At 43.4% G+C, this 25424-nt stretch overlaps 2 protein-coding genes across 2 annotated transcripts in view; one reads left to right on the top strand and one right to left on the bottom strand.

Moving 5' to 3' along the window:
• Positions 1 to 25424, top strand: part of ANKS3 (ankyrin repeat and sterile alpha motif domain containing 3) — a 61511-nt gene that overhangs the window by 20673 nt on the left and 15414 nt on the right. The gene's annotated exons all lie outside the window — the stretch shown is intronic.
• Positions 340 to 23499, bottom strand: LOC120310925 (glucagon receptor-like). The gene is made up of 15 exons (XM_039349898.1): positions 23243 to 23499; positions 18295 to 18426; positions 16969 to 17065; positions 15919 to 16026; positions 15157 to 15278; positions 13303 to 13409; positions 10542 to 10698; positions 9421 to 9580; positions 7782 to 7842; positions 6177 to 6246; positions 4678 to 4766; positions 4420 to 4558; positions 3063 to 3104; positions 1228 to 2318; positions 340 to 1025 (listed from the first exon to the last, which is right to left on the bottom strand). The coding sequence occupies exons 2-14, from the start codon at positions 18367 to 18369 to the stop codon at positions 2247 to 2249; spliced, it is 1299 nt and encodes a 432-aa protein (XP_039205832.1). The 5' UTR covers positions 18370 to 18426; positions 23243 to 23499; the 3' UTR covers positions 340 to 1025; positions 1228 to 2246.

Genomic DNA, 25424 nt, shown 5'->3' with positions numbered 1-25424 from the left:
TGGGTGGTTGCAACAGGCTTTAGTCACGTATCATGACCCTGGGACACTCTGACCATCATAAATATGAATCGGTTGCCAAGCATCTGAATGTAAATCACAAGACCCTGGAGATGCTGCAACATTCCACTGATCGGTGCTGCTTCTGGGTTCAGCAGAAGTGTCAGGATCAGTGCTGCTTTCCAGCTGATCAGTGCTTCTTCTGGGCTCAGCAGAAGCGCCAGGATTAGCGCTGAGCTCCAGCTGGAGCCTGGCACTGATCCTGGTGCTTCCGCTGAGGCCTGATAGCCCTGCAGCTCCAGCCATCTCTTGCTCAGGCTTGTGCGGTGCTGCCACCAGTTCAGCTCATTCCCCTCCCCCACTACCACTTTTCTAGGATGGTCGCGTACCACTTGCCAGGTGCCAATGTACCACAGGTGGTACCCGTACCACTGGTTGAAAAGCCCTGATATAGACACTCTGCTGGCCTCTTATTGCAGTGAAACCAAAGTACACTGGAAGGTGAAATAACAGGAGTTGTAATTAGGACACCAAATTTGGACCGTGTGCCATAGGGTGTATTGCAGAAAGAGGCTTGGATTTTAAATTACGGGACACCTCTTGTCAAGTGTTGGTTGTGGGGAAGGAATTTCTTTTTGGCAAACCCAACATTCGCTACCACTGTGAATAAGTCACAACAAGGCTTAAGGTGTGCAAGATGCTGCTTGGTTATGGGCAGTTCTGCAAGTTTGCCTCCAAGCCCAGGAAGGGATTTCACACAATATATTTCATTGACAGACCTGACCAGCTGATTACTCCAGGGTGCAACTCTTTTGCTGGAAAAATATTTATTTACACTCTTTTTAATACAGGTACAAAGGTTTATAAGCACCAACATCTTTTTAAATCGAAAGGAACATGCCAGGCCGGGCTAAGCTCACAAGAAGTGCTATTTTCCTAACATTTGTCAGCATTCAATATCGGCATGGGTGCTTCTTTGAAATTCCCAAATAGTTTCATTCATATTGGCCATCCTCTTTTCCCAGAACCTAGACCAGTGGTTCTCAACCTGTGGGTCGGGACCCCATTTGGGGTCAAACGACCATTTCACGGGGGTCGCCAAACAAGGCTGTCCGCCATTTTTTTTCCCTTTGGCCACGCCCCTGGCACCTGGTGATATATAAGTGGTTGGGGGTCATCACAACATGGGGAACTGTATTATGGTGTCGTGGCATTAGAAAGGTTGAGAACCACTGACCTAGACTGAAGCTGTTTTTTTTTTTCTGGGAAAATCATGCATTTCAATTTTTTTTAAAAAAAAAATATATTGATTCAGGTTTGCCTTTTTTTAATACGGAATGGTGAGTATGGTTCTTTCTTGCTGTGCTGGCTTAAAATACTACAATTTCATCCTCTTTTGGAAAATTGGACACCATGGTTGTCCAATACCGGTATTCTTTTTAAATAGAAGACGGGGAATTTTTAACTCTAAACCCTTCTGTAAACCATTCCTTCATAAAACATCCCTTTCTGCATTTTATCCAAGGCTGAATGTGCTTCTTTCAGCAATCATGATGCCACTTAATGTATCCAAAAAAAGGGGGGGGGGGCGGAATGGAGACAACTGTTGAGCCTATGAATCACAAAAAGTCCTTAAACTTTTTTCAAACCATCTCCCAGTTATGTGGTATTTGCACCAAAGCTCGGTTTGGATATTAGAGAAAGTCCCAGGATTGATAAGTAGCAAGTTGGCCATTGCTTGATTGGGGAGCCCTACATCAGTTGATGAAAAGCTCTTCTTATCCAGGATGTTCAGAAGTGAACTTGAAGACCTGCCCGTTCACTTCTTAGGATCTCCACATCTTGCTATATGAAAGGCATAAGATCAGAACTCAAGGCTGAAGAGCATTACCTGTCATGAAAGTCAAGTCTGACCAATAAAAGTTGGGATCCTGAGCTAATTTAAGGTCCATGATATGTGCACGCGACACCGTTTCAAAAGCTTCACAATTCCTCTTGCCGTTGGTTCCAGACAGTTTTCCCATCACGTTCTTCAAAACTTCCTCCTGCCCATACTGGGTCAAGCTCTTTTCCCCATGTTTTGGCCTCAAGACAGTGAAGATAGCAAACCATCAAAAGAGTTTCATTCTAGAATAGGTCATAATTGCCTTAAACGGCAGCAACAATAATCCCTTCCGAGCAGTTTCAAGGCCCATCTGAACCACTTCTGCACATCCTTGCTGTATGATACACCAAATTCCATATTTCTTTCACTGAGTGCAGCTGAGCGCTGGATGGTCCAGTTTCCACAACTGCCATTTCTTCTTCATTTCAGATTTCACCTGGAACAAGAAGCATTTTTAAGAGTTAATGTTTTCTCCTGGATCTCACAGCACTTTCCTCTGCCTACATAGGAATATTGGAATCCTTGGAAACCAAAACACATAAAAGATTAATTGGTGATTCTGGAATCCAAGAATAGCTGAAAAGATGGTTGCATTTTTTTAAAAAAAAAATTACAGTACTACAGTTACCTCCTGCCTTATCTCTGAGCATACTGTAAGTGTTTTATATGTGATGGAGATATCTCCATTTTATTACACAGGAACCACTTCTTCAGGCAGGATGGACTGGGAAAATGACTGGCCCAAAGTTGTCACCTGCTTGTTTGAGTGGGCATCTGAATCCAGGTCTCTCCAATCCCAGTCCACTACCTGAACCTTAATGTTCTCTGAAAACTTAGATCTGAAAAGATGTAGAATTTTATCAATATCTAGGTTTCCTCTTTTAAGCTTGCAGTAATTCTGTAAAATCAATCCTCTATTTCTTCCCTCTTGTTTTTTTTTTTTTTTTTTTAAACATAGCCATTTATGATGCTCTTAATTACTCTCGTCTAAACCAGCAAAACTGGCCAGGGAATACTGGAAGATGAAATCCATCTGTCTTAAAGTTGCCACAGTTGAGAAACACTAGAATAAACCATCTCTGGTAGTGCCTTTGTATCTAAAGTTAGAGAAGGCCTGAAGGATCCCTCTGAAGCTGTTAAGAATTAGTGATGGGTCAAGAGGGGGGGGGGGGATACTCACTTCCTTATTGGCAAAGCAGTAGAGAACAGCAACCAGGAACCCCTGTAGTAGATAGAACAGGTTATCTATTAGACTCCTGCGAGTCCCCTGGACTGCAAGGTGATCAAACCTTGACTGCTCTTTAGAAGGCCAGATCCTGAAGTTGAGACTCAAGTACTTTGGCAACCTAATGAGAAGGAAGGACTCACGGGAGAAGAGCCTAATGCTGGGAAAGATTGAGGGCAAAAGAAGAACGGGACGACAGAGAATGAGGTGGCTGGATGGAGTCACTGAAGCAGTAGGCATGAACTTAAATGGACTCCAGAAGATGGTAGAAGACAGGAAGGCCTGGAGGAACGTTGTCCATGGGGTCACGATGGGTCGGACACAACTTTGCAACTAACAACAACAATTTATTAGACACATCTGTCATGGTACTTAAAATTGTGGTGATTGGGCATTGGATCTGGACTAACATAGATATCAGAATTGGGTATAAGCTGGTATCCTGTTACATAACCCAAATCTTGCCTGGTGGAAATTACATTTTGGAGTCAGTTGTAGAAATTGTGGTCCCTTCCAAGTCTACAACTATGATATTTAAGTCTATCCCTACAGCTTTACCAAAAAATATTTCATGCTCTTCAGAGCCAAACTTGTTCAGATGGACTCTTTTGTTTTTATTTTTTCATTCTTCCCCAATTCAATTCCCCCTCCCCCCCACTGTGGTACTTTCCATTTGGGGTATGTTTCGATCTCTGGCATGCACCATTGTCGTCTTGGTGGGAGACCCAGAACATGGGATTGGAAGACAAGTGCATAGGAGGGCACCAAGTTGGAGAAAGCAACTTAGGCACTAGATTTATAGCATTATATGACTAGAGACAAAGAGACAGTTTGGTATGGTAGTTCAAGGTGCCATGCTAGAAACCAGGTGACTTGAGTTCTAGTCCTGCCTTAGGCACAAAGCCAGTTGTGGCCTTGGACCAGTTTCTCTCATCCCTAGCAAGAAAGCTATGGCAAATAACTTCCTAAAATGAAAACTATAGTTGTTTGGAATCAAGTTTGACTTGAAGGCCGAAACACACAAAATGGTTAGCTACTGATATTAAGGGCTTGGTACAAAGCTCAATGTGAGCCACAGTGTGGAAGAGGAACCTTCAGCTCTTCAAAATGAAAAGATATATCTTTTTGAAAGGGTTACTGTTGGACATGGAATCAACCTTGACCATTTGACTATCAAGAAACACAGAAAGGTTTCTACTGCAACGTTGGCACAGTAAGATTCCCCATATCTGAATATGAGTGAATGCAGTGACTAGGAGCCAACCATAAATATCTGAAGGATGAATCAGAATGGCACTGAGGTGAAAGTTACCTGGAAGGAGTTGAGGGAAAGTGTGAAGAAAACTTTGATGTAACGCAAGATTCCCGTGGTTTGCTCGTCGGTGGCAAAGATGAAAACCACTTCATGAATCCCAAACAGAGGGATGAGGGTTAGCGTGGCCTTGGCTAACCTGGAAGAGACCGTGGAGATGTCAGAATTAGTAGGGCAGAATCAGACCGAGATAACAACCTTCGGTTAGGAAGCCACAATCAACCACCATGGATTGCTGGCCTGGAGAGCTCAACTCACCGCAGTTTATAATCCGCGTAGTCCTTCTGACTAGCCCGTAACTTAGCTAAGATTACCTTGAGAATTTGCATGAAAATCAACAGATTAACCTGGGAAGAAACAGGAGGCATGTATTGGAGGATGACTGAGCTTTCTGAAAAAAATATTGTCATTACACAGGAAAGTTAAAAAGATGAACTCAGTGGTGACTTCATGCTCATTATGTGCTGAAATCTTCGGAAAGCAATTTTCAGAACTCCAGGCATTTAAGTAGTTCCTTAACTCCATTGATTAGATGTTCAGCGCTGAACTAAGCAGTTGAAATTGCAAAAAGATGAGTCTTTCTACAATAATATATATATATATACATACAGGTAGTCCTCAACTTACCATAACTGAGCCCAAAATTTCTGTTACTAAGTGGGGCATTTGTTAAGTGAATTTTGTCCCATTTTATGAGCTTTCTTGCCATAGTTGTTAAATGAATCACTGCCATTAGTGTCAGGGTTGTTAAGTGACTCTGGCTTCCCTTTGACTTTGCTTGTCAGATGATCACAAAACGGGACATACATACATACATACATACATACATACATACATACATACATACATAGCCAAAATTGTGGAAACCTTTTGGGAAAAGTGTACAGTAGAAATGCCACCTTTGGTTAAGTTTCCACCCGTTTTTCTTCTAATTTCTTTATAACTGCAGCCTTGTTCATTTAATAATACTATTTTACATCGCTTCCTGGGCAACCAGTCAACTCTTTGCACCATGACTTTAATTTCATTACGTTTTACAAGCTCACTAAATGAAAGAACACAAAAAAACCCCCAACCAACTTGATGGCGATCACACAACACACTGACCAATGTCCTCCTCTCGGCTTCAATACATGACATCAATCACTGAATCCTACTGTGATCTGATTGGCTCATTGCCAAACCGAGATGACACCTGACTGGCTCTCTAAACACTCACGCTCATTGGCTACAATCAGATGAAGGAAAGTTACCTGATATCAACCTAAGCAAGTTCTGCTTCCTTTTTCTGGTTATTTGGTTCTAACTTTTCATAGAATGCAGTACAGATAATTGAACAAATTATGTTGCATTATATTCTTGATTAAATTATCTTTCCATTGATACATAATTTTATGATACTACTCCAAATAAAAGCGGTGTTATTAGCCATCAGACCTCAAAAATACACTTTTCCCAAAAGGTTTCCACAATTTTGGCCACTACTGTATATATATATATATATATGAAACTAAATAAATAAATAAAACTCTACATGCTATCATGTGGAACAAATGGAACAATTAGAACGAGAGTACCATGGTTTTTGTGGTGCAAATCAATTCAACATCACATCATAAGATGATGGGGATTGCAATTTTTTTTCCGAAGATTAGTGTCAATGTTCTTCACAGACCCTAAAGTAGAATTTCCAAATCATAGAAGATTTGCACCAGGTCCTGTCATCTCCTTCCCATTTCAACCTGAGGGGTGCTTACCATGCATGCCAGCAGAATAGGGAAACGAATAATCCACCAGTAAGCCATGTTCTCATTAACCCCCCAGCACCTGCAGGATAGAAAATAAGGCGGCCATTAGATACAAATCAGAACCATATTCTAATCATCCATAGCACAGATAAATGTTCTGACAGGTTGTTGATAGGTCTTATTGGCTATGAAGGTTGGAGAGCATTGGGGCTGCTTTATAAGTTACCACTCCACAATTAAGTCCAAAGGGGCATTAGAAGATCATGTTTTTCAAAGAAATTGATTGCCATGAGTGGCGTTTCTTGAACAGCTTGTCTTGTGAGTGGATGGAAAAGCCTGTTTGCTCATCATCCCTAGTCCTGGTGGAGAGCAGGAGGACCAGATTCTCTCCCTTGCCCCAGGGGACCTCAGTCAGCAACCTAGATTTCACAATGCTTCTTCATTATCCAGTGCCTGTAGTTTTTGTTGAGTAGAAAATGTATCCATAGACTATAGAATTCTAGGGTTGGAAGTGACCTTGGAGATCTTTTAGTCCAATCCCCTGCTCAAGACAGAAGACCTTATACCTTCTTGCTCAAATGATTGTCTAGTCCAGGGGTGTCAGACTCGCAACGTCACGTGACGTGTCGTGACGTATCGTGATTTTTTCCCCATTGCCAGCAATGGGGTGGGCTCGGTTTCGGTGTGACGCATCCAGCCTGCAGGCCAGCAGTTTGACATCCTAGGTGTAGTCCAGGAGTAGGCAACCTTGGCTCTTTTATGACTCGTGGACTTCAACTCCCAGAATTCCTGAGCCAGCATGGCTCAGCTTGGAAACCGCTCCCTTTTCCCTCAGCATGGCTGGCTCAGGAATTCTGGGAGTTGAAGTCCACGAGTCATAAAAGAGCCAAGTCTGAAGACCCATGGGCTTGACGATAATAGAACTGGTTGGTCATTCTCTTCTTCTAGGGCAGGGGTAGGCAACCTTGGCTCTTTTATGACAATTCTCACTGTCAGGAAATTTCTCCCTAGTTCTCTTTAATGATCTTCCACCCATTACTTCGTGTCCTGCCCTCAGGTGCTTGGAGAATGGGTCAGCTCCCTCTTTCCTGTGAAAGCCTCTCAAGTACTGGAAGACAATTATAACGTCTCCCTGATCCTTCTCTTCATTAGACTAGACATACCTAGTTCTCTCCACCATTCATCATACGATTTAACCTCCTGTCCCCTAATCAGCTTTGTTATTCTTCTCTGCACACTTTCCAGAGTCTCAGCATCTTTTTTATATCGTGGTGATGCTGTGCCAACTTGAAGCTCTACAATATACAGAACTAAGGTCTGTTCTTGCTCTGCAGTGCTTACTTCAGGTTGCTCCAGCAGGACATGACATTCTAAGTTCTAGTATCCTTAGGATAAACCCAGTCTTCCTTCTTCCATCTATGATAGGAATCTTATGAAATGTTATGACACACTTTCAGGACTCTTTGTTACAAATGGTTCAGATCTGGAGGAAAAGTACTTTTTCCTCCAGAAAGTTGTCGAAGAAGACAGCAAAGAGGTGACATTGTCTATTTTCATTAAGCCCCCCCCCCCAAATGTTTAAAAGTGATTCCCACCCAGCATCTCCAGACTCACTCTGTGTTTTCCTTCAGGTATTTGGCAGCCATCCAGGGTACCACAAAGGCCACAGGGGTCCCTATTTTTTTTTAAAAAAAGCAAAATGATCAAGGGAATCAGCAAGCAAGTTGTGTCAGACACAAACAACCAGATCCACAATATCAATTAGCTACTTTATTGCTTATGGCTATTTCACAGGAACTTTCCCAGGCTGGCAGTTTGCATCTGGGCTAGACAAGATCAAATTCAATGGCATTTAAAGCAGGGGGGGGGATTTGCCCTTTTGTGCCTATGTGATGATTCCAGGCTAACTCCCCGCTTGACTCCTCCCCCTAGCTGTCCAGTTTCTCTCCAATATGTTGGTTCCTGCCTCCTGTTTTATTTTACTGGTTTTTCTTAGGTGCTGAAAAGATTGCATCCAAGAAATACGTCTCAGGTTCCATAAGCCATTGAACTGATCCAATTTAAGAGGGAAAATTGCCCAGAGAATGCAAATTTTGCCGTTGGAATCAGTTCTGCAGATTTTAAAATGGCACACTAAAGCACCTTCTATTATTCTGACTCGAAGGAAGGAAGGAAGGAAGGAAGGAAGGAAGGAAGGAAGGAAGGAAGGAAGGAAGGAGAAAAAAACTAAAAGGAAAATAAAAAATAATAAAAAGGAAGAAATAAAAGGAAGGAAGAAGAAGGATGCAGGTAGTGTTTGACTTACAACCATTTGTTTAACAACTGTTCAAAATTACAACGGCACTGAAAAAAGTGACTTAACGGCCAGTCCCTTCAACCAGTGGCCACATCCCTATTCACAGTAGTGGCCAAAATTGTGGAAACCTTTTGGGAAAAGTGTATTTTTGAGGTTTGATGGCTAATAACATCACTTTTTTTGAAGTAGCACTATAAAATTACATATCAATGGAAAGATAATTTAATCAAGAATGTAATGCAGCAAAGTTTGTTCAATTATCTGTACTGTATTCTATGAAAAGTTATAGCCAAATAACCAGAAAAAGGAAGCACAACTTGCTCAGGTTGATATCAGGGAGCTTTCTTTCATCTGATTGTAGCCAATAAGCACGAGTGTTTAGAGAGCCAATCGGGTGTCATCTTGTTTTGGCAATGAGCCAATCAGATCACAGTAGGATTCAGTTATTGATGTCATGTATTGAAGCTGTGAGGAGGACATTTGTCAGTGTGTCGTGTGATCGCCATCAAGTTGGTTGGGTTTTTTTTGCGTTCTTTCATTTAGTGAGCTTGTAAAATGTAATGAAATTAAAGTAATGGTGCAAAGAGTTGACTGGTTGCCCAGAAAGCGATGTAAAACAGTATTATTAAGTGAACAAGGCTAAATTAGAAGAAAAATGGGTGGAAACTCAACCAAAGGTAGCATTTCTACTGTACACTTTTCCCAAAAGGTTTCCACAATTTTGGCCACTACTGTACATACCCAGTCGAACTATTAGCTGCAAATACCTCATTCCTGTGCTTGAAGGCAAAGATTGTTAGGATGATTGCACCTCTTCTTCACCTGCCTCCTCAAGAGTATCCTGAACACAATGAGGGCTTTTCTCCCTTAATGTCCTCCAAATGTGTGGTGCGTAATGGGGAAGACTGAAATAATTTGAATCCTGGCCCCCAACATTAGAGGAACACTTCATCTCACCCCAGCCAAGGTAGAGGTACAGCGTGTAGTAATTCTTCTCTGAAAACACAGCGCCAATCAGCAGTTTGTATAGGTAGACGGCCTCCACCAGAAACCAATAGTGATTGGCTAGAATGCAGTATTGCATCAAGACCTGAGCCACCCGGCAACCAATGGCAGCCTAAGAGAAGGGAAGCAGAGAAAAGAGGAAAGAATGACATTGATGGTGTTACCTGGTCTGGTAGTGAAACATCTGCAAGAAAGCCACCAAGGACTCCACAGTTGTTCTCCTCCTCCTCCTCCTCCCCCTCCTCTTTGCAAACCCTACTCCCTTCTAGTACTGATGGTATTACCTAGTTGGGTCATGAAATGTCTGCAAGAAAACAAACAAGCTCAGAGAGCACCAAGGACTCCATTGTTCCACCCGGAATTACAAATATTCTCTTCTATTGGAATGGCTTTTTACTTCTCCAAAAGAAGGGCATTTTGAGGACAACCTGATTAGTACTTGGATGAGAACCCATTGGGATATCCTGGTTGTAGACTTCACTACCAAAAACACCTAAACAGCCAATCTCAGTGGGCCTACAGGATGTCAGAAAGGGATCTTTTACAGCTCTATGGGAGATAGCCTGGAACTGAACTGAAGACTGCATCATATGAACTTACTGGCTTTCACCCCAGGTAGCAAAATACGTTGAGTTAGCTCTAGGGCTGTTCCCATCTGAACCATTTTCATACCCATCTACTTCACACTAAACTGCAACATAAGTAATTATGGCTTAGCTTGTTGGGTAAATTCAGATGGTGTGATTTGCAAACCAGGGATCATGTCTCAGCAAGTCCTGAAAGCCCAGCCAATTGTGGTTTATTCAACTAGTCATGTTTAATGTGTGGAACCAGCTGGATCCAAGGAGAAGTTTGAGTAGGGTAGGAACCTAACTTCCACTGGAGGGCAAGGAATAAGCCTCTCATCCCCCGGGCAATGGCATAGAGTCAGCTAATTCTTCTACAATGGCTGCCAGACAAGCTTTGTGATTTCTTGGCTTAAAACCTATCACTATGAGAAGACCTGAGGAAAAGTCCTTCTAAGGTCTTTAACCTCCATTGTCTGAAACCAGTCTTAGGAAGACAGTATCTACCTCATGACTCAATAAGGCTTCCCAGTCAGACATCTGGAAGGTGTCCCTTCCCCACATCGTCTCCAGCAACGCATCCTTCACTATCACCGAAATGGCCCGTAGCCCAAAGGAAGCAAAAAGATTAGCATGAATATAATTCCGAGTGCAGCGAAGTCTCCTGAAAGACCAAGAGAACACATTAATAGGCAAAATTGTCATAATTAAATCAGCTAATAGAAAATCTTTTTTGGATTGTGAGAACTTTCATTATATGGTGGACACAACTGGAGAAAGAGTTTCCTTTTATTGGGGGCTTTTAAGGAGAATTGAGTAGCTATGTGCATTTGGAATGGTGCAATGTGCAATGAGGGTGTCCAACCTTGGCAACTTTTAAGATTTGTGGACTTCAACTCCCAGAATTCCTCAGCCAGCAAAACTTCTAAGGAATTCCAGGAGTTGAAGTCCACATCTCTTAAGGTTGCCAAGGTTGGACAGCCCTGGTCGAGAAGAACCTTTGAGAGTCTCAACAAAAACCAAAGGATCATCTCTAAAAAGATCCAACATGAGGTTGATTCTATCAACATCTAAATCAGGAGAAGTCATCTCCCATTTTGTTCTATATTAGCCTCCATCTTGACTACAGTAGTGGCCAAAATTGTGGAAACCTTTTGGGAAAAGTGTACAGTAGAAATGCCACCTTTGGTTAAGTTTCCACCCATTTTTCTTCTAATTTCTTTATCACTGCAACCTTGTTCACTTAATAATCCTATTTTACATTGCTTTCTGGGCGACCAATCAACTCTTTGCACCATGACTTTAATTTTATTACATTTTACAAGCTCACTCAATGAAAGAACACAAAAAACCCCCAACCAACTTGATGGCGATCACACAACACACTGACCAATGTCCTCCTCTCAGCTTCAATAATGACTTTAATAACTGAATCCTACTGTGATCTGATTGACTCATTGCCAAAAGAAGATGACACCTGATTGGCTCTCTAAACAGTCATGCTCATTAGCTATAATCAGATAAAGGAAAGCTACCTGAGATCAACCTAAGCAAGTTGTGCTTCCTTTTTCTGGTTATTTGGCTATCGTTTTTCATAGAATACAGTACAGATAATTGAACAAACTACGTTGCATTACATTCTCGATTAAGTTATCTTTCTATTGATATATAAATTTATGGTACTACTCCAAAAACAAAGTGGTGTTATTAGCCATCAAACCTCAAAAATACACTTTTCCCAAAAAAGTTTCCACAATTTTGGCCACTACTGTACATACAGTATGCAGTCCTGGTGCCGTATTTTAAGAAGGATTCAGGAAAACTGGAGCAGATTCAGACAATGGCAACAAGAATAATAAATAATAAATAAATAAATAAACTTTATTGTCATTGTATGTGTATACACAGTGTACACGTACAACGAAATTTACTTGACACCCAGAGACCAGGTCCCACACACATAATCCCCAAACACACTCCCACCCACCACAATTCCCCACCCCAAGAATGAATGGGAAGTTCAAAAGTAAATGCCACAAAGGCAGGTAGAAAGAGACGGGCATATTTAGCCTTGAGAAAAAAATGGCTAAAAAAAAAAAAAAAATAGGCCGGCTAAATCTTTTTAACTCTTTTTTTTTTAATATTTTTTTTTTATTTTCCATTTATCCAACATAGTTATACAACAAAATTCACTTTACAAAATAAAATAAATTCATAATCATAACCATAACCATAGGTGCCGCTTGCTCCTTGCTGTATCCACCCTCCCTAATACCTTCCTTACTTCCCTCCTCTTTCTCTCCTCCCCTCACTACTCGCTTCCCCTCCCCTTCTCCTCTTACCATCCTACTTCCTCTCTTCACCTTCCTCCCCTCTCATCCCTTTCAAATACAGGAATACAGCGTAGGAGAAATGCCCAAGCAGCACCTCTCTCATAAATTACCATATCTATATTATCCTATTCTACCTATTTACCCACCCACTCTCCCACCCACCCCCCCTCAACCCCCCCCCTCACTTCCCAGAGCAGAGTACAGGGTTATTAATAACAAAATTAACAATATACAAGAAAAAAGAAAAAAGAAAGAGAGAGGAAAAAAATCATACTTAGCCCTTAACTCCCCTTAAATTACATCATCATAAACAAATCTCTTATACAACATTTACTATAAAGTTTACTCATAAAATAAATGAAACTTTATAGTCCCATACTTCAAATCTTTTTAACTCTTGAAAGGGTATCAGAAAGAGGAAGGCCAAAATTTGTTCTCCATTATTTCAGAGTATAGGAGACTGGATAATGGATTGAAGATACAGAAAGGCAAACGCCGCTTTAAATATTAGGAAAAAGGTGCCCAGTAGTCAGGGCAATTTGTAAATGAAATAATCACTATATTAAGTACCGATAGAAGAGAATATCTGTAGCTCAGGATCGGACTGTGGGGTCCTGGATGCTCTCTTGAGCTTGGTTGTCTCCTGCAGACTTTTCATTACCGAACTAGGTAACATCGTCAAGGCAGAGTGAAGGACCACACTCTCTATCAGTGCTGTTTCACAACCTTGGCAAATTTTAAGATGTGTCGAGTTCAACTCCCGGAAATTTCCAGACAGCTGTATGCTGGCTGGGGAATTCTGGGAGTTGAAATCCACACCTTTTAGAGTTGCTAAGCTTGAGACATGCTGCGCGGTAGGACTGTGGTCTCTATACCGTCTCCAGATTTGATGCTTGGGAGCCCCCTCGTTGCTCAGATACCATGGGAAGCATTACCTGAAGACAGTCAAGGTGATTAGAGCCAAGATCAGGGCCAGCAGCGACAGGGAGTAGCCCACCGTGTAAAGGACTTTGAAGCTGATCATAAGGCGATGAGCTGCTTCCTACACAAGAAAGAAGGAGGTCTATCAAGCTGGTGAAAAGGAGCTGTAGACACAGAGAGTATTTTGGGGTGGAGGAGAGGTAGAACTGGCTGATGAGCAGCACGGGGGTGGAAGAGGAAGAGGGTACAGCCAAATGGTTGTCCAGTCTACGTTTGGAAATCTTCAGCGATGGAGCACCCACAACTCCAGGAGGCAAGCAAGCATCAGAAGAACAGTATAACAGAGTTGGATCCTGGAGGTCTTCTAGTCCAACTCATGCTCAAAGAAGAAGCCCTATACCAGTGGTGGCAAACCTATGGCACGGGTGCCAGATGTAGCACTAGGAGCCCTCTCTGTAGGCACACGTGCCCGTTGCCCCAGACTTGCCTCCCCCTGCGACCCCCTCCTCACCAGCAGCCCCCTGGAAGAGAGTCTCCCCTAGCATGGCCCACGCGGAGCAGCGCAGCCAAGGACATGGCAGCCAGGCAGCATAGACAAGACTCTGCCCTCACGGCCCATCGCACACAGTTGATGTTGTGGGGCGTGAGCAGAGGGTGTGGCCGCCATGGCGCTGCTGGGCTGCCTGGGCGATCTGCGGCGGGCCCTGGAGGCGGTGAGTGGCCCTGCGGGCAAGCGGGGTGGGGGCGGGGCAGGGGAGGAGTGGGGACGGGGCCCGTTTTTGGGCACTCGGTCTCTAAAAGGTTCGCCATCACTGCCCTATAATATTTCAGACAAATGGCTGCCAGTCTATTTGATGGATCGACTGATGCTTCTCACTGTCAGAAAATTTCTCCTTGGTTGGATGTCTCCTTAACAAGCTTCCGCCCGTTATTTCTTGTATTTTGGAGAACAGGTCGATCCCCTCTTCTCTGTAACTGCCCCTCAAGTATGGAAGACAGTTAGCATGTTCCTCCTCATCCTACTCTTTGTTAAAGTACACATACCCAGTTCCTGCAATTATTTATCATACGATTTAGCCTCCAGACCCCTCCTCATCTTTGTTGCTCTTCTCTGCACTATTTCTAGGATGGGTAGGTAACCGTGGCTCTTTTATGACTTGTGGACTTCAACTCCCAGAATTCCTGAGCCAGCCACGCTGAGGGGAAAGGGAGAGGTTCCCAAACTGAGCCATGGTGGCTCAGGAATTCTGGGAGTTGAAGTCCACGAGTCATAAAAGAGCCAAGGCTGCCTACCCCTGGTTTAGAAGGACACACCTGCCAATCATGGCACAGGCCAACTGGATTGTTCAGAAAGGACACGCAACAGTGGTTTCTCCTCATGTTTTGAAGTATCGTGAAGGAAGCAAGACCAGTTTCTTTTCGATGGGCCCCGTACCCAGCATTGATTTGAGCAAATAAGATTTCATATCTTCAGTCAACTTGGGGGTCCCTGTGCTGCCTAAAGACCTAGACCAGGGGTAGGCAACCTTGGCTCTTTTATGACTCCTGGACTTCAACTCCCAGAATTCCTGAGCCACCATGGCTCAGCTTGGAAACCTCTCCCTTTCTCCTCAGCGTCACTGGCTCAGGAATCTGGGAGTTGAAGTCCACAGGTCATAAAAGAGCCCAGGTTGCCTAACCCCCTGCCCTAGGGTCTCAACATCTTTTTTGTATCGTGGTGACCAGCACCAGATGCACTAGACTAGGCCAAGTATGGCTTCATTACTTCTCGCGATGTTGAAACTATTCCTCTGTTGATATCTGGGGAACAGCCTTCATAAATCATTACCCTGACATGCCACTTAGTTCTAACTGACTTTGTTTCTCACCTCTTTCGTGGTGGCTTCCATTTCTTCGATACACTGGACGTGGTCCCGCCAGAACTCCGTCCCATTCAGCAGCGCCCAATTCCCATCAAGCCCACATATGCGGCTCACAACGCCCTGTTTAACTGCAAGCACAAAGAGCCAGAATCAGCGCGGACTCTCCACCTGTCTGCTTTAAATAAATAAATAAACTTTATTGTCATTGTATGTGTATACACAGTATACACATACAACGAAATTTACATGACACCCAAAGACCAGGTCCCACACACATAATCCCCAAACACACTCCCACCCACCACAATTCCCCACCCCTAAAACCACCCAAACATCCACCCAACAAACCAAGTAATACTGTCCAACAGTTCACTGATGGTGGCCCTTTAGTTCATTATTAAGTGCAATTATAGCTCTGGAATAAAAACTATTCAGAAAACATGTGGTCCGAGTTTTAAATGTTCTATATCTTCTGCCAGAAGGCAACAGTCCAAAGAGATTGTAAGCAGGATGGGAAGAGTCTCTGAGAATCCCCACTCCTGATTTGGTTAGATTTTCATGGGAGCAAAACAACGCAGAGCAGGATGGACATTTTATAATACGGATGTTTTGGATTGATGGAGCAGTTCTTCCACATTTTCACGTTCTTGTTTTTTCATTGAAAAAGGAGGAGATGAAACAAACTAACTTCAGTGTATCTAGGAAGCAATCTACTTGGGATATTTTGCTGATCCCTTTCCAAGCATCCCAAGATCCAACCTTACTTACCTTTCTCGTACCAGGGTAGATAGAAAGGACAAGATACGTTGACAATAGCTCCTGGATTCCCATCTGGCCAGCACGCATACATATCAAATGTCCGGTTGCAAAAGAGGCCTGCAAGGCACAGAAGCAAGATTGTTTGGGTAGGATGACCTTGATTTAACTGGGTTTAGAACTAGAATACCCACAAGCATCTAAATACTCACAGTCAACAGTATTGATAGCATGAAACTTTCTAGATCTATTCATTCAACCATTCCTGGCATACATTGTTGCATATACCATGGACAACCTGAACAACCAACAGGAGGTGTTGAATCATATAAAAGCCAGACACATCACTAGAAGCTCAAATCAGAAGACTATGTCCAGTTTACTTTAACCATGCCATACATGCAAATTCATTGGAGAAGTCAATGATGCTAGGAATGGTTCGTGGAATAAGAACAACATGTTGGCTTGATAACATCAAAACTGATACAAAGATGAACGTCCAACAACTGAAAGAAACTCTGTTTGATAAGATAGCATGGAGAGCACTTGCCTATAAAGTCGCCAAGAGTCAGACATGACTGGATGGTTAAAATAACATTCATTCATTCATTCATTCATTCATTCATTCATTCATTCATTCATGTATGTCTAGACTCTAGTCTAATAAAGAGAAGGACTAGGGGTGATATGATAGCAATCTCCCAGTACTTGAGGTCCTATCACAGAGAAGAGGTCAATCTATTCTCCAAAGCACCTGAGGGCAGGACAAGAAGTAATGGGTGAAAGAGAGAAGCAACCTAGAACTAAGGAGAAATTAGTGACAGTGAGAACAATTAATCATTGGAATGCTTGCCTCCCAGAGTTATGGATGCTCCATCACTGGAGGTTTTCAAGAAGTGATTGGGCAGCCATTTGTCTAAAATGGTATAGGGTTTCCTGCTTGAGCAGGGGGTTGGGCTAGAAGACCTCTAAGGTCCCTTCCAACTCTGTCCTTCTGTAATTTTACCCTCAAGACACCATTGTTTCTGTGACTGACAGTTCACCAAAGACAGAGACTCTTACCTGAAGGATAAGGATCACTGGCCATCTTCTTCATACATTCCTCTTTATATCTCAACCACTGGTCAAATGTCTTCTCTAGAATCTTTGCGCTGCAACTCTGCATAAAATTACACCTTTATTAGCCTGGTCAGAAGCACAATATTCAGAGCATACTATTCCTATCTAGATTTCATTCACTCTGTTTCCCTGGTGCTAGGATCATGTGGTTCTGGTGCTCTGGAACAACACTGTAAGGTCTCGAAACTGGCATCTTTGTTCTAAAGCAGGGGTGTCCAACCTTGGCAACTTTAAGACCTGTGGACTTCAATTCCCAGAATCCCCCAATCAATCAAAATCCATTCAACGACTGGCTTCCTCTGAGTGAGGAAAGATCATGCCACATAATACACTGTATTCATTTTAGTCATGTATACCAGATATGTCAAACTCGCAACGTCACATGACGTCGCGCAACGTATCGGAGCTATTTCCCCATTGCCAGCAATGGGGTGGGTGCGGTTTCCTCATGACGCATCCAGCACACGGGCCGGCAGTTTGACACCCCTGATGTACACTATGTGCCTCCAGCCTGATTTCTGTACTGATAGATAAGACATTCTTGGACAAGGGGAAAGAAATGCCCACTCAACACTCAGATTTGACCACATGTGAATGGAGATCAACTCTTTTCTTCTTTTGGGAGAAGGACTTAAATCCTCAGCCAGGATTTTGAATGAAGGAGGAAGATCTCGACTTGCTTCTAGAATGGTTTCTATTAGCTGACTTATCTCCTTTTAGCCTCTTTTGTTTTAATCCATTGACTGAGATCCTAGCCCTGATGAAGTCTAGACACTTGCTGTTTTTCATTAAAGATATACTACTGAGCATCTTATTTTTCTTCAATGAAAAACAGTTCAGTTGGAAAACTCATCCAAGAAACTCTTTTTAACCCACCCGGTAATGTTTTCTGCCCAATAAAATTTCACTTCTCCCCAGCTGAATTCTACCTCCTTTCACAACGTATTCCAGGAGGCTTAAGAGCTCGGCCAGTTGTGGCCAGGAAGCCCTGGTGCATCTGGGAGAATTCTGTAGCAGGCAGAGCTGGAGGGCAGAGTTAAATGTGTCATCAGTTTGGAATCGTTGCGTCCATGTCCAACCTCTCCTGAATTTTGTTGAGTCTTATCTGGTGCCAACTTAGTGTCAAACTTTAGTTGACCAGATTCTTATGTACCGGCTTGAATAAATTCTTCTATGTTGCAACCTGATTGGATGGTCCTGATTCTTTGCGCCTGACACATTCCCCGGGAACAAGGCAAGCTCTTGCTGTTTGCTGAGTGACCTTCTTACCTCCATAAAGATAAAGCTCATCAAGATGAAACCAATCTGTCTTCCCACATGATGGGAGAAAAGCACATCCTTCATTTTGAGCCACAGCCTCGGCGCATGAATCGCTCACTCAGCTATGCTCCTGAATTCTCTCTAAAATAAAATAAAATAATAGAAGAAAAACATTAACAAAAGGCTGTGTTGGCTTTAAAAAGTTTCAAAGCTGACCCACTAGACCAGGGGTAGGCAACCTTGGCTCTTTTATGACTCGTGGACTTCAACTCCCAGAATTTCTGAGCCAGCACAGCTGGCTCAGGAATTCTGGGAGTTGAAGTCCACGAGTCATAAAAGAGCCAAGGTTGCCTACCCCTGCACTAGACCTAGGACATCCAATCTTGGCAACTTTAAGACTGTGGACTTTGACAGAATTATCCAGCCAGCTTAAGTCCCCCTAGAAGAAACCATCTAAGGATGCGGGATTTCAAGACCATGCGGTTGGACGAGATCCAAAGATTCTTGCTGTTGCTTTGCCATGCACAAAATACTGCCTGAGTGCAAGTCTCGGTATTCTGACTCCATAATTCCAACTCCGCTGGGATCCCCTGTGGAAATCCCTTCAAGCTATGGAACTGTTCATCTCAAAGAGATGCTTAAGTGGAGAATATTACTGCAATGACATCTGTCAAACATCAGAATTCCACACACAAAGAAATGCTCAAATGGACATTTCAGGTGCTTCACCAGAACAGTTCCAATGGGATTAGGAGTTACCCATCCATCTGAATAAAATTGAAATATTATTACTTAGATACTGAAGGAATCAAACAGATACCTGAACCAGGTTTGTCAGAATATCAGGGCTCCTAAACTCAAGTGGGTGTCCCAGATGCAGATAATCCTTTACTTAGTACCGATTGATTATCAACCATTGCAGTTATGGTGGATCCCCAAAAGGTACTTACAACTCCTTCTGAGATTCTGAGATTCAAGGCCATGCCACCCACAGTCACATAACCACATTTCAGCCACTGAGCAACTGGCTGGCATTTATGGCTGTTCGCAGCACCCCTGGTCACGTGGCCACAATATACGACGTTTTTGCCAAAATTGGCATCCACTTCTGGCTGTCGGCAAAAACACCCCATAGTGAACAATGAGTTTACTTAGTGACTGTGGATTCGTTTAAAAAAAACATGATGATTCACTTAATAACTGCCGCAAAAAAGATCATAAAATTGGGACATTTGTATCCATCATTATTTACGATCATAATGGGCTGGCTCCATTATGATCATAAATCAAGGAATAGCGATAGAGATGGAGAGAGAGAGAGAGAGAGGACAGATTATAGATAAAAAAGAGAGAGAGCAGATCGGTGGATATAGATATAAGTAGTGCTTTTTTGAAGAAGAAGAAAAAAGGTGCCGGAACTCACACATGTCATACAACCCGCCTTGCCTACCCTACAAGGTTCCATCCAAAAAAAAGGTGCCGGAACTCCATTCTGGGAGTTCTATGACAACAAAAACCCTGGATATAAGATTAGATAGATAGATAGATAGATAGATAGATAGATAGATAGATAGATAGATAGATAGATAGACAGAGACATAAAGATGATAGACAGATAGACAGAGACAGACAGACAGATAGACATAGAGGTGATAGATAGATAGATAGATAGATAGATAGATAGATAGATAGATAGATGGATGGATGGATGGATGGATGGATGGATGGATGGATGGATGGACGGACAGACAGACAGACAGACAGACAGACAGACAGATGGTATAGATAGTAGTATAGTATAGATGGAGAGCAGATAGGTAGATGTAGATAGATACAGACAGTAGACCTATAGAGAAGTAGAGATAGATAATATAGTTGATGATAGATATAGATAGCAGAGAGAGAGGGAGAAAGAGAGAGATCCTTTTAAAAATAACATTAATTTGCACCAGGAGCCTGGCACAACATCAAGGGAATTAACAGTGTTGTTGTTCCTCATATCCCCAACTCAGCTTCCTTGTGCGTCAAAGTTCACTCCGACCTGCCAACAAACAGCAATCTGAGAACAAACCCAAAGTGACAGCCAAACAAAGTGACTCTGTTCCCGATTCCTGGAAACCTACAATGGCATTTTATGAAAAGGTTGCACAGCACTGATTTGCATGTTGGAAGCCGCCCATAAAGCTGCCAGCATAAAGGCTGAAAAAGGCTTTCTGTTGAAATAAAACAAATTATTTTTTCTTCTGCCTCCACGGAGTCAAGAGGATAGGAAACAGAAGTACTCTTAATTGCTGGTAGATGCAGAAATTACTTTTTTGAAGGAATAGGAGAGAGAAAGGGAGAGAGACCAGGGGCTCAGGTATCAGAAGGGCTTTGGAGAAGGCGAGGCAGCAGAGCATCACATCCCGTGTCCCAGATTCAGACTGAAAGTGAGACATTTCCTGAAAAGCTTCCGTTCAAATAACAGTGGGGGAAAAAAATCTGTGGGTTTTAGGAGCAAATGCAGCCAGGCTAAACAGCGTATTTACTTTGATTTAATTATGGAATTCTTCAAATTTAAATAGCCACCCATCTCGCAAAATGAGACAGGGGAAAAAAATCTTACACCTTTATTACACAAATAGTGAGTTTGTGTTTCAGATGCCCCAATAAAACCTTTGGGCTAGTTCAGACATTGCACTAAGGAATGCATCGTCTTATTTACTGAATAAACTTCAATGCCAGTCTGCTAAACCAAAATAAACCAAGCTAAATCATGATTTTAGGTCATCTGTGGTAGTGGCAATAGTGCAGGTTTAATTAATTACTTATTAATAAGCACGATTAATAGTGGCGGAATTATCCTCCACAGCCATTCGGTGTCACAAGCCTATCTGTCCCCTTAACCCAGTGGTTCTCAACCTTTTTAATGCCACGACCCCCAACCGGTTATTAAGTCGAGGACTACTCAACCGATCGTAAGTCGAGGACTACTCAACTGGTGCAGCACCGTTTGCAGAATGGGACTTTTGGCGGGCTCAGCAGGGCAGAGTCAGCCTAGACAATTCCTATTGGCTTTTGAAAGCCAATAGAATTAGACTCTATTCAAGAGAGTCTATCCTATTGGCTTTCAAAAGCCAATAGAATAAAAGGGAGTAGCACAGCTAAGGAAAAGGGGGAAAAAATGGCAGACTGCATTGTTTGGCGACCCCCGTGAAATGGTCGTTCGACCCCAAATGGGGTCCCAACCCACAGGTTGAGAACCACTGCCTTAACCCATTAAGCTGATAACATGGATTCTTTAAGTCTGATCTGACCAGTTATGGAACCCCCACTTAACTGAAAACCATAATGGTCTCTTCTGTTGAATGGATGCAGCCAGCCACAATTGTGTCATTAACCATGGCTAAACCAAAGATGGTCTAGCCAGTTGGGTAAAAACAGACATGGCCACGACCTTCCAAGCCAAGCTATGGCTCTTAGTGGGGCTTGATTAATCATTCTCACTGTCAAAAAGTTTCTCCTTACTTCTTCTTCTACTCTTTTTTAACAAGCTTCCACCCATTGCTTCTTGTCCTATCTTCAGATGCTTTGGAGAATAAGTCAACAGCCCCACAAGTACTAGAAGACAGCTACCATGCCCTCAAATGTCTCTGCCTTGGGACCTTCCTTTCACTGCTAGCTTGAACTTCTTCTCTTGATGTTTAGCCCACTTTTGGACTTGGTTGAGTCAGGCAATAAAACTCCGGTGCTCCCTTATGTCCTCAAAGCAGGACAGGTTACCGGAATCCAGTGATGACCTGGATCTAATTTCTGAAGTATGCTGGATTCCCTCTTCCTAGGTCAAACATGCTCCCATTTGCAGAGAACATTAAAACTCTTTGAGCATTGGTAGATGCCCTCTTTCCTTCCATTTCTTTAAGGCACTTTGACCCATAATGTTGTGTAGGAATTGTCCATCACCGATCCCTCAGGTGATAGCGTACTGCACATCATCCTTTCCCGGTGCCTTCAGGTACTTTAGACCAAAACGTCCCACCTTGACAACCTAAAGACCTGTGGACTTCAATTCCCAGAATTCCCCCGCCAGCATGGAGTGTTGAAGTCCACTGGTCTGAAAGTTGCCAAGGTTGAACACCTCTGCTTTAAACTACGAATCCCATCGCTTCACAGCTAGCTCTGCGTATATTTTGTACCGAAAAATGAAACAATCGTGGGATGAGTTACAACTGGTCTCTAACGAGTTCCTTTGAGGAAGAATGGAATTTTAAGAATAAATCCAGACAGACATTTAGACAGATATTCACCAAGTCCCTTGTTCAGGGATGCCAATGAAGGTATGTTTGAAATCCAGGCAGAAATTCCACCACCCTCATTTCATCTTCACCAAGACCCACGTGCGAGTTCTACAGCCTTTTTCCGCTTCCTCTCTAGACACGTTTTGCACAAGGCTCCTTAGGCTTGTGAAAAGACTGAGAATTCAGAAGGAGGCATCCTTTCAGAGTGCCCTGTGTGCCTCAGCCAATTTCGCTTTAAAATCCAGCCGTGCCCAAATCAACGCAAGACTTTACAAATCGGATGATCTTTGGAGAAGCTCCCAGATAACGGCCAAGAAAAAGTCTATTCTGTAACCCAGCTGGAGGGTCCAACTGCATTACAGGCTGCTGAGAAGGTAAAAAGAAAAAAAAAGAAAAGACCCTTTGCACGCCCTCAGATACACTCTTGCAGAGCTACCCCGTTTCCTAACCTCCCCTCTCCGTGCAAAACCTTCCGGAGTCAAATCCCCGCTTAGTCCAGACTTAAACGAAGCCTTAGCAACTCTACTCCTGGGGAAACGCGCGCGTATATTCCAAACGCGTGCGTTCCGGATAGATGCATACGCACGACGCGTGTTGGCGTGTCCCCTGGGGCTCTATCTCACTCCTCCAAGCTTTCCCAGCCTCGGGGGTGTGTGTGTGTGTGTGTCCCTGCCCCTTACCTCCTTGGTGTCTCCTTATACGAGCTTGTTTCCCACCCTGGACGGATGGAGAGGTCTCTCGCGCCCCCCAGACCCGCGGCTGGGTGGGGACAACGCCAGGCACGGCACGGCACGGCACGGCACGGCACCACCAGTAGCTCAAGACCTCCCGGGCGCCGCGCAGTTGGAAGAAGCGAGGAAGCACAGAAGACCCGGTCCAGGAGAGGTTTAGCGCGCCCCCGCCTATCCAGCCACCACCGCCGCCGCCCCTCCCTCCCTGCTCCACATGACATCCTGCTCGGGGGCGGCATTTTAAAGAAACCTGACTGGGGGGGGGGCTGGCTGGGTGGAAAACGTCTCTGTCTCCCCAGCGTGGCAAGTTACTTCTTCTGCAAGCGCTGCGTCTGTTTTTCCTGCGTAAAATTGGGAAGCCCAGCCGGTTCGCACAGATCGCCCTGGGCTCCGCTTTGATGGGCTGGATAACTCGCCAGTGGGTCCGTTCACACGACGCGCAGAGCCTCCAGACGGGAGGTGGACTCCCTCCCCCCGCCCCGAGTTACAGAGGCCACAGGGCGGCTGAGGAGTGGGGTGCATGAATGCCAAGCAGCTTCTGACTCTCCGGCTTTTGTTTCCGACGTGCTAAGTTCAGTTCACAAGCATCTTGGGGGGGGGGGAATGTGTGGTTCCCCTCAATAATTGTGCTTTAGGAGGTGGAAGCGCAACCATAAAATGGAGTTGGCTTGGTTCTGGCTTAATATGTTTCTATACCCTTTGATGAATCCATACCCTTCCATAAATAATAATAATAAAAAAACAACCGATTGCCATTTAATAGCAATCAATTATTTTATTCTTTGACTTCCAGCCAAACGAATGGAGGGGGGGGGCACAAGGGAGATTCTGGTTTGAGGTGCTGAACCCTCAGAACAGGTCTGAATTTGGAATTAGTGTGTAGTTTGGCAGGTCATAAGAATATAAACTGTGACTGATGCAAACTGTGTAAACCCGCACATTTTAAACCGCTCCGCGTTGTGTTGGTTTGGCAACAGACTCTTCAGACTTCAATAGCTGCTCATTTTTCCAAAACCTCTGTTATTCTCTTTTTAGTTTTAACCAGTGTTTCTCCATCTCAGCCACATTAAGAAGAATTAATTAATTCATTCATTCATTGACTCCAATTCTTGGAGTGGAAGGCAATGCAACTTAAAAGTTACTGAGATGGTACCTTGAGGTACAAATATTCTATCATTCTACTTAAAATGAATACATGCAAAAAAAAAAAAAAGGACCGTAACAGACGCCTCGTTTATTTTTTACGCTCTTTGTTTTTTCCTCCTTTCTTTTAGCTATTAAAAAAAAAGATTTGTAAGAACTAGATAATGATTAAAGCATCCCGACTTTAGACTCCACTTTTTTTTTTTTTTTTTTATCCAGAAGGACAAAACTATCCTCTCTTTCTGAAGAAAGTTTGAATCACCAGTACATCAGTTTTGAGAAGGTTCGCCTGTGGTGTCTCCAATTCTATTCACAGCACTTTGAGAGGCAGCCAGGGCCAAGAGGTCCTTTAGGATGAAAAGCATTTTTGCCTTGTTCATTCATTTCCAAACACTTCTGCATCAAACCAATTACTTTTTAATTTTAAACATCCTGTTTGCAGTAGCAGCCAGGAAGTCCTTGCCCCGTGCTAGGATGGAACTGGCTTGCCAAATTTTTAGTTTTGGCTTAACATGCCATGCCGTTCTAGTCAATGGTCTTTTATTCGGTTAACACAGTTTTAACAAACATGGCTTCAGCTAGAACAGTGGTTCTCCACCTGTGGGTCGGGACCCCATTTGGGGTCGAACGACCATTTCACGGGGGTCGCCAAACAACACAGTCCACCATTTTTTCCCCCCTTTTCCTTAGCTGTGCTACTCCCTTTTATTCTATTGGCTTTTGAAAGCCAATAGAATAGACTCTCTTGAATAGAGTCTAATTCTATTGGCTTTCAAAAGCCAATAGGAATTATCTAAGCTGTCTCTGTCCTGCTGAGCCCGCCAAAAATCCCAGTCTGCAAACGGTGCTGCACCAGTTGAATAGTCCTCGACTTACGACCGGTTGGGGGTCGTGGCATTAAAAAGGTTGAGAACCACTGAGCTAGAAGCAATCGGGGTTATTTTCAGCCGGATTGTAGAACTAGCACGTAGCCGAAGGACCACCTGGA

This window comes from Crotalus tigris, unplaced genomic scaffold, assembly GCF_016545835.1.
Source record: "Crotalus tigris isolate CLP2741 ecotype Arizona unplaced genomic scaffold, ASM1654583v1 scf7180000018301.7375997, whole genome shotgun sequence".
Taxonomy (NCBI): domain Eukaryota; kingdom Metazoa; phylum Chordata; class Lepidosauria; order Squamata; family Viperidae; genus Crotalus; species Crotalus tigris.
Note: the sequence above shows the minus strand (reverse complement) of the source record. Positions and strands in the feature narration are given on the sequence as shown.